The 9510-nt window shown below is 47.5% G+C and overlaps 1 protein-coding gene across 1 annotated transcript; it reads left to right on the forward strand.

Moving 5' to 3' along the window:
- The first annotated feature begins 797 nt into the window (after positions 1-797).
- LOC115600816 (solute carrier family 49 member A3-like) lies at positions 798-8480 on the forward strand. Its single transcript, XM_030470182.1, has 5 exons — positions 798-911; positions 2502-2654; positions 4525-4682; positions 5717-5829; positions 7230-8480. The coding sequence occupies exons 1-5, from the start codon at positions 798-800 to the stop codon at positions 7382-7384; spliced, it is 693 nt and encodes a 230-aa protein (XP_030326042.1). The 3' UTR covers positions 7385-8480.
- The last annotated feature ends 1030 nt before the right edge of the window (positions 8481-9510 follow it).

The following is a 9510-nucleotide window of genomic DNA, read 5'->3' on the forward strand; positions in this document are numbered from 1 at the left end:
CTCCCTTCCTTTTCCACTCCTTCCTTCCTTCCTTCCTTCCTTCCTTCCTTCCTTCCTTCCTTCCTTCCTTCCTTCCTTCCTTCCTTCCTTCCTTCCTTCCTTCCTTCCTTCCTTCCTTCCTTCCTTCCTTCCTTCTTTCCTTCCTTCCTTCCTTCCTTCCTTCCTCTGTCCCTCCCTCCCTTCCCTCCCTCCCTCCTTCCTTCCTTCCTTCATTCCCACTCCTCTCTACTCCCTCCCTCCCTTCCTTCCTTCCTTCGTTCCTCCCTCCCTCCCTTCCTTCCTTTCTTCCTTTTCTTCTTCCCTCCCTCCTTTCCTCACTCCCTTCCCTCCCTCCCTCTCTCCCTGCTTTCCTCCTTCCTTCCTTCTTTCATTCCTTCCTTCCTTTCCTCTCTCCCTCTCTACTTCCTTCCTTCCTTCTCTTCTTCCTTCTGTCCTTCCTTTCTTCCTTCCTTCTTCTCACTCCCTCCCACCCTTCATTCTCCCTCCCTTCCTGCTTCCCTTTCTCCCTCCCTTCTTCCCTTCCTCCCTTCCTTCTCCCGTTCCTGCCTTCCTTCCTTCCTTCCTCCCTTCCTTCCTCACTCCCTTCCTTCCTCCCTCTCTCCCTTATTGTCTCCCTCCCTTTCTCCTTCCTTCCTTCCCTCCTTCCTTCCTTCCTTCGTTCCTAGCTTCCTTCCTCCCTTCCTCCCTTCCTTCCTTCCTTCCCTCCCTCCCTCCCTTCTTTCCTTCCTTCTCTTCTTCCCTCCTTTCTCCGGGAGGACTACTTATTTAAATGATGTGTTAACTTCTTTCTGTAGCTCATGAGAAACAAGCCATACATCATCCTGGCAGTGTGCTTTGGAGGAGGAATTGGGATGTTCACCTGCTTTTCAGTTCTGCTAGAACAGATCCTTTGTGAAAACGGGTATTCAAATGTGAGTCTTCTTTCCTGCCCGTTGTCCACATACCATAATAATGATTTTCCCTTACAAGCAACTCGGAACAAAATGAAGACAGTTGAATACGATGCGCTGTCTTTTATCTTATTTGCTGATATTATCTAACATAGATTAAGCAGCACTTTAATCCAGAGCACAATCTCTCAGTATAGAGGCTGATCTGCATTTTCATTACTGCCCATGGTCAGGCTCCCATTTGCAATTGAAAAACCTTTACTCCTCAAATACTTTTTAGGAAAAAAAAGAGTACTATGTTTTTATTCAGCCACTCCAGACCACTGATGCCTATGCAGCCTTCTGACTCTTTCCCCAGAGTAGGATGGGGCCCAGGCAGGCACTAGAGTGAAGCTGAAAGCAGGTTGATGCAAGCACCTTTTCCTCTTTGCAGTCTTTCATGAAGCCAGGGCAGCAGATGAAGTCACAGGTACTGTGACGGTTATTTCCCCACCCTTCCCATGACACTGGCCAGGTGCTGCTTTTACAGCTGAGCACAGTTTGTGCACAGCTGATTCCTCCTGCTCAATCCCTGCAACAGCAAGGGGCTGCCCCAGTTCCTGCATTTCCCCTCAGGCAGGCAGCACTTCAGTCCTGCTACTTGTATTCCCGTGAGAGTCCTCTTAAAACACCCCTCCAGCTTTTGTATCTGCACATCCACATCTCTGGTCTCTGTCTGCTCCTTCCCAGCTCCCAGGTCTGATACCTGGCCCTGTACTCCGTAGCCAGGTCACATTTGCACACTCTGTTGGCTTGTAACTGAAAATTTTTTAAACTTTGTAGCCTTGCTTTCTGTGCGTCACAATGCTTTTGTCTGTGTGTGACTTGCTTGCCCTGGCCCTTTACCCCACAGAAGCTATTCCAGATACCCTTTCCTTCCAGTCTGCCCCTGAGGCTCCCAATAATGTTTACCCAAATTTGTTAAAGCTTCCCTGCTTTCAGAACTGGTGTCAGCATTTGAATTCTTATGGAGCTGAGACATAATTCTTACGGAGCTGGGACAAGCAAAGACAGTCATTGGAGGCAACAGAGCACGTACCCCATCCTAACTACTGCTCACTGGCTTTCTAGTTAGACCTCATTGCTACAGCCAGGTGACACTGGTTTTCATCTAACACACTTTGGGGCTGCCAGCCTTGTGGCCCCTGGTAAGAAGACAGTCAGGAGCATGATTATAAACAGGAGCAGACCCCAAAGCAGTTGGACCTGTTACCAAGTGTGGACAAAGCACCCGATTACCCATAGAGAACAGTCTCATGCATAGGCTGGAGCATTTAATGCCAGGGAAGTGCTGCTGCTATGCACCCAGCCTCCCTTGCTAGGTTTGCAAAGACTTGTCATCCATTGAGACCTTGGGTGTGCTGTGCCCCGGCTGCCCCTCACACTTGTAGCAGCACCTCAGCCCTGTTATTTGCTACTCAGCCCTATGGAGGCCTCAGCTATTGCAACAGGCCAGGAAGCTCCTCCTGCCTCAGCAAGTGACCCACTAGCAGCTGGCAGAAGGGTCAGTGACACTAAAACCTCTTTCCTAACTGCTCTAGTTGCTCAGTTACTTGTTCTTCTGCCCTCCAGGAATTTGCTGGCCTGAATGGTGCGCTGTTCACAGTGTGTGGTTTGTTGGGTGCTTTCCTGCTAGGCCTGTATGTCGATCGGACAAGGAAGTTCATAGAGTCCACCAAGATTTGTTTCTGTTTGAGTGCACTTGCCAGCATCGTGTTCGCAGTGGTGAGTTCTCCCTTGCCTTGCACCGTACCTGTGGGTTCAGTTCTGTTGCCATCTGATAAATCATCAACTCAAACCAAGGTCATTTGATGTCAAAGTATTCATTAAGCCACCTGTTACATTTTGCAGTGATCCCTCTTGGCTAGGAATGTTTTAAAGAAAAACCCTTTACTGAGGATTTCACAGTCACTATGGAGCCTGATATATATTCAGGATATAAATAAATTGCCATAATTTTACTTGTTCCCATAGGATCGCAATGTTTGTTTACTGTCCCTAAGACCACTCTTCCCAAAAAAAGATGGAATTGCTAAATACTCATCTTACAAAAAATGAAAAAGAATGCCATAGTTTTCCCAATGCTTGTTTTCAACAGTGGTGGCTGCCAAGAGTGTAAGATTAGCAGAAAGGACCTAGTTATGTGCCTATTTCTGCAGTAGTTCTTCAAGGAGGACAAGACAAGGGAGAGGCAGAAAAAGGAGGCACTTGAATCCAGCCAGGATAGGAGTGCAGAACCTGGAGACTTTACTCCCATGGGGCTGGAGTGCAGGCACTGCAGCTGAGCATAGTCATTGCCAGTGGGAGCCATCACCTAGCAGGAACCTGAGCATGAGAGAGAGGACTCCTGGCACTGCAAAGGACCCAGACTGGTGCACGTCTCTGCTTTTTCAATAGGCTTGTGCTGTGCATTTCTCCTGCGTGTTGAAAAATTCAGAGTTTCAATACAGCATGATCACACGTCCCCCTGGGCCAAGATCCCAGTAATGTTAACTCTACTTTGAAGAGACAGACAAATGCAGTGCCTTTCTCAGTGTAGGACAAGATGCCTAAAGCAGACCTTTCATTTCCACCCTTAGTACTCTGGCATTTGTTGGGGGGATGCTCTGAATACAAGTCAGCATGCCTGCGCTCAGGTAAAGCACAGCATAGGCAAGTGACTGTATCAGGACCAACAAGCAGACCTTTCCCTCCTCCCCTTCTCTCCACGACGTTCATCCCATACAGATGAACTAGTTCAAAGTAGTAAACCAAAAAACATGTATTCAGATCTGCTTGATGCTTTGAACTCAGATTCCAGACACAGAGTTTTCCTTGACTGTACCAGTTTAGCTCGGCCAGGCCTGCTGCAGCCGTGCCAGGACAGACACCTCATGTTCCTCTGAGTGAGTTTATTACATGATTAAGGAATGAGGTATCAGCACTGTGGCTGCAGGATATATGGCTTTTTCTTTCTAGCATTGGCTGGACAAGGCCATGCTCTTTCCTCAAGAGTTAGGGACAAGGCTGTTCTAGGCACTAAACTGATCTTCAGGGTTTATGAATGTTTCAGGGGTTTTTTTGTTTGCTTTGTGGGGGCTTTTTGTGGTAAAACCCCAATGTTACAAACATGGATCTGCCATGATAAGGAATAACTTTCCTTGTCACTGAGCTGCTGCAACTAAGGTGTAGTTTTCCTTTATCAATGAGTTGTAGCAACCCAGTGAATTGTCACATGTAACCCAATGCAAACACCAATTCTTAAATGTTAGCTTGACCTAGGAGGAAGGTGTGTGTTTCACTTGGTGCTGGAGATATGCCTAGTATGCTCCTGGTAAGTTACTGACCAAGGAAGTCAAGTCACAGAAATATGACCACACCAATGCTTTTCAGGTAATTCTGCTGATCCTGTCTCTCCTTGCTTAAATTCAACAGATAAATCTCTACATGTAGCTATTGTTGACTTCAGAGGGTTGGAGGTAAAAGATTTTAGGAACAGATAGGGAAGGTACTGGTGAGAAGAGAGTCCTTAGGACTTCCTGCAGATTATGGTTTCAGAGACTTTCTGTGCAGCAGTGCTGACAGTGAGACTTTGGTGTTTCTCTTCTGCCTGCAGACTTCCCGGTTCAGAAACGAGGCCGTCACGCTGGCCATCACCAGCTCACTCTTTGGTTTTTTTGGTTTTGCCATCTATCCTATTGCCATGGAGCTGGCTGTGGAGTGTTCTTACCCTGTGGGAGAGGGTACATCTACAGGCTTGATTTTTGTTGCAAGGTAAGTAGGCTTGGGTTTGAACACACATGCTCACACATACAGGGGTGGGGGAGTAAATAAAGAAGAGCATGGATGTCAGTGGTAGCCATCCTGTTGCACTTCCTTCTGGTGTCCATGCACATGACCATGGTAAGGGGGAAGCTGGCTGCCTGAGCCATAGAGCTGAAGAGCTAAAGGTTTTAAAGCAAGGAGGAGCATATGGAATTGGTGCAAGAAAAACAAGAAGGAAGATGAAGGTCTCCCTTGCTTGGCATGAATCGGGATTTAACCATGCCCAGCATCACTTACCTTTGAAGCAGATGGGGGTTGTGTGCTTGAGAGGGGCACTCATTCCCATGGCAGTACATGGAATGGTACTTGTCAGGTCCCGGTGCTCTGCTGAGGGAGATGGGGCTCATCACTCAGAGGGCAGCTAGTCACAACAGATGGGGTAGTGACCGTCCTTCCTGTGGTCAATTTACATGCCTAGGGTTGGCACTGGACTGCAGCAGGAATGACTTGTTGGAGCCCTAAGCAGGTATTTGTGGCCTGGTGCCTTATGTATGTCAGATGGAGCTGCAGCAGCAAAAACATCAGTCAAAGAGAGGCATTAGCCGCTGCCTTTGAAGGCTGTTGTCTCCCACTTGCTGTGGACTTCGTTGCCTCATTCATAGCCAGCCAGGTATGAATGAGGGCAAAGCTGAAGTCATTGCCTGACTTTTTCCCATCTTCAATCCTGCAGTGAGAAGTATTTCTAAGTCTCTGCCCAGTGACTAAGCCTCAGCTCCTTGATAGCTATAGTTCAACATCTGCATACCTGTGGAGGGAATATATAGTGCTCCTGCCATGCTGCCGCCATGTTGGAGCATGCTGAAAGGCTGACCTGGATACCCTGTGAGCAAGGGCCAGTTAACCAAGCACCTGGCCCAGAAGAAGGTGGCAGTAGCTTTCTCTGCTCCAGAAAGGGGCCTCGTTCTCACTGGGGAAGCTGGGCTTGTCTACAGCACTGGTGAATCAGGCAGGCATCATGACCACATGTTGGTTTCTCCCCACAGCCAAATTGAAGGTGTGATTTTAATGATTCTGCTACAAGGTCTCACCATCCGTGTTTCTGAGGATCCATCCTCCACCTGCGCCCTTGATCAGGATGGAGCCCTGGACTGGACAAGTATGTATATCCTTGGGAAACGATGCTGGACATTTGGTTGCACCCCATGTGCCCCCACTTTCCTGCAGATCTCAGTGTGAGGGAGCTTGCAAGACTGATGCCTATTATAGCCTATCTCTTAGCCCCCTTTCCCAACCTGATGGCGCACTCCTTGCTGCTTCTGCTAAACCAGGCCTGCAAGATTGGAATGGGAAGACATCTAAGGTGCTATGGATGCTGCTGCTGACTCTGGGTTAAAATTTCTCTTACAGCCACCCTGCAGTGACCTGACCACCAAGCTAGAAAGCAGCTGTTCTGGGGGGAAGACACTGTCCATGTAGCACAGCCTATGCTGCTTTGCAGTGTGTGTGGCTGAGACTACAAAGGCGTTGATTGAAAGCTACTTCCCTTGCTTCTGCATACACAGCTGCCGGTTTGTAACATGCCAGTACAGCTTTGTTCTGACTTATTCCACATTCCAAACAGCAACTGGAATGAACAGGAGCACAACTCTGGTTTTACTGCAGGCTAAACCCTGGTCTTGATCTCTTAGCTGGTTTGTATTTATGTAATACTGACCCTGAGTTCTGGGGACACACCATAACACAAAGGTTGGCAAACATCTCTTAAGGCTGAGCAGAAACTTCACAGAACAAGCACCACTAGCTGTCAGGGAACAAGGCTTCACAATAACTGCCCCCTAAAAGCAATTTGACTGCTTTATGTCTGAAGGCATGCAACTCTCTATCTTGTCAGATCAGAGCTGGATGTCATGATAGGCACCCATTCCTGCTCATCTGTGGTCTGATATTCACAGGGACATCTGTGGAGAAAGGCATGGAGGTGTTTATTTGAGACACTGCTGGAATAAGAATATAACTACTACCAGGTCTTTTTGCATAGCCCTTCAGATGTGCTTTTCTTTTTTTTTTTTTTTTTTAATTCAGAAAAGGTTCTTTCAACACAAATTTTTCTTTGATTTAAGTTTATCCTTAGTGAACCCTTCCTGCACTTTCCTCTCAGATGATACAAGAAGTATTACCTGTGTGGACCTGTTCTCTTACAAAGTTCAAGTGTTTTTATTCAATCTTTCTTGTAACTTTGTTCACCACTCCCCAGCACGCAAAACATCTTCACATAATCCCTCACAAACATGCTCTGTGCAGCGTTGTAAGACCTCCAACCTGTGGGTTATGCAGAACAAGAGTCCTGGAAACCTCCCACATTTCACCCAAATCCTATGCCAGTGTTGCATGGATGAGGTTTGGCTGGCACTGCCCCGCTGTGAGCTACACGCTGTCTTCAGGGGTAGCCTCATGAGGTGATCACTCAGGCTACGCAGGTGCTGGGAGTTGACCTTGACACTTCTGCACCCGTGGGAAGTTGTGAATTCACTGACTAAGACGCTGTCTTCCTTGCAGCTCCAGTTCTGGTGCTGGCTGGCCTCTGCAGTGCTATGGCTTGTTTCTACGTCATCTTCTTCCACACTGACTACAAGCGGCTCCGTGCTGAGACAAACAGTGGTGATTTGTCTAAGGCAGAAGATACAGCAACAGCAGATGTTCCTGAAGCCTAGCCAGGCCAAAAAGGGGATGCCAGGGGTCCAGTAAGGGAAGGACTCAGGTCTCTGGGCAGAGACCATGACTGCAAATGCTCAGCTGGCACACTGGCATATCAGGGTCCTGTTGCATAATAGGCAAGGGCTAGGGCAGAGTCACTGGAGCACCTTTGCTGTGCTTCCCTCAATGTTGTATTTATTTTTGAGTCTGGGCTGTAAGAAAGGCTGTTCTGACAGAAAGGTCAAAGTGGACAACTGTGCAGGTAACAGGATTTTTTAGCTGACGTGAGTGAAGGTAAAAAACGTTGCAGAGGAGAGGAACATTATATTTCAGCCATTTTGTTCACTTTCATGTACTTGGATTATGGGGGTGGGGGGAAGCTTTCAGATGGGTGGAAGCCATACCTATCACAAACCTAGTGGAAAACAGCACAGCAACTCTTCTGCTTTAAGGATGGAGCTAATTATGCCTGTGAGAAACTATGGACTAGGATATTGTTTATTAAGATTTATGTTAAGCTCAATGTAAAGGTTAGGCAACAAAGATGTGAAATCGCTTATGCAGACAGAAACTCGGACACTGCTTGAGTAAGATAAGATAACCACAATCGCGAGATAACCGCCAGACTCCCAGGAACCGACAGAAACAGGACAAACAACCCCAGATAAGGACATGTGAATGAGGGGTCAACTATGGGATAAAGGAGAAAGACTTCTTATTTCGGCCTCAACGACCACCAGGAGGTAGAAAACGACCCCCTAACAACAACTGAAGCACGCGCAGAGTACCTCCACTACTTCATGAACACGGAAGTAAAGATGTATAAAAAGGGACTGTTTGAACTGCTCAGCACGGCAGTGGCGGAGCGCAGACTCCCCTGTCGTCCAGCGCTGTTTTTGCTCATATTCTACTTGCTATAATTAATAAAATTTTAATTGGATTATGATCCGTTGTGGTCACAATTTATGACAATTTCTGGTGCCGTGACTCGGATAAGGAACGGTGGGCTTTGGTCCTCCGGGGAGGCGCCCCGCGACATTTCGCGGCCCCGCGACCAACAGCTCACTCCAACCTTACCGACGAACCTAAATTCTAGGATATTGAGCAAAAAAAGGACCGGTAAAATCCCATAAAATTCTGTGCACGGGAGTCCGGACGAAGATGCAGGACGCGTAAGTATACTGCGAAGTTGTTCGCGGGTTCGCCGTTCGGGCGGGATTGGGTATCCTGGATTATAACGAACGAGAGGTTCGATATACTGAACCAAGCGAGTATGGACCCTTTAGTACTGCGTTTCCCACCTCCCGCGAGGGACTGGGCCAGGAATAAGGGGAGCGAGTGAGTGTGTGTTTGTGGATAATCCAGAAGATGGGGGCGAAGGGCAGCAAGCCTTCGACTCCCATGGGGAGGGTACACACTGTACCTAAAAATACCCCTCTGGCATATATCTTAGACAATTGGAGATATTTCCCTGGAACCCTAGGGAAAGATAAGCAAAAAATGATAGAATATTGTACTAAGATATGGGGAGGGAAGAAGATTTCTAAAAATGTCTTTTGGCCAGTCTATGGGTCAGAAGAAGATTGGGTAAGACAGCAATTAAACCTCTGGGTTAATAATAAAAAACCCCTTAACCCGGAGGAGAGTCAATATGGGGAAGTGTGGCTAGAAAGACCGAGAGCTAGACTTTATCCGCTGAATGAAATAAAAACTAAACAAAAGAAAAAGAAGGAAGAGTTAGACGAAACCCTTCTAACCCCCCCTCCTTACATTCCTCCTCCTGCTCCCGCAGAAGTCCCCAGAGCGCCCACTCCCCCACCAGAGTCGGAACAAGGGTCTCCCCCTCTTCCTAGACGCGTAACTAGAAGTCAAAAAGGGGCAGCTCAGATGTACCCCCTAAGGGAAATACCCATGGGGGGACCTCAACCTGTGATCGGATATATTTCCGTACCCCTAAACTCGGCTGACCTACGAGATTTTAAAAGAACCAAAATGGGAAACTTAATTGAGGACCCACTGGGAGTGGCAGAAAGATTAAATCAATTTTTGGGACCAAACCTTTATACTTGGGATGAGATGCAATCTATCCTTGGTCAATTATTTACTACCGAGGAAAGAGATATGATTAGACGAGCAGGAATGA

Source organism: Strigops habroptila, chromosome Z, assembly GCF_004027225.2.
Source record: "Strigops habroptila isolate Jane chromosome Z, bStrHab1.2.pri, whole genome shotgun sequence".
In the NCBI taxonomy this organism is placed as follows: Eukaryota; Metazoa; Chordata; class Aves; order Psittaciformes; family Psittacidae; genus Strigops; species Strigops habroptila.

Bases quoted from the DNA above. Each gene is read 5' to 3' on its own strand.
- LOC115600816 (XM_030470182.1), top strand. From the start codon at position 798: ATGAGAAACAAGCCATACATCATCCTGGCAGTGTGCTTTGGAGGAGGA. The intron at 2,655-4,524 runs GTGAGTTCTCCC...TTCTGCCTGCAG, and splicing joins CCAGCATCGTGTTCGCAGTG to ACTTCCCGGTTCAGAAACGA. The intron at 5,830-7,229 runs GTATGTATATCC...TCTTCCTTGCAG, and splicing joins TGGAGCCCTGGACTGGACAA to CTCCAGTTCTGGTGCTGGCT.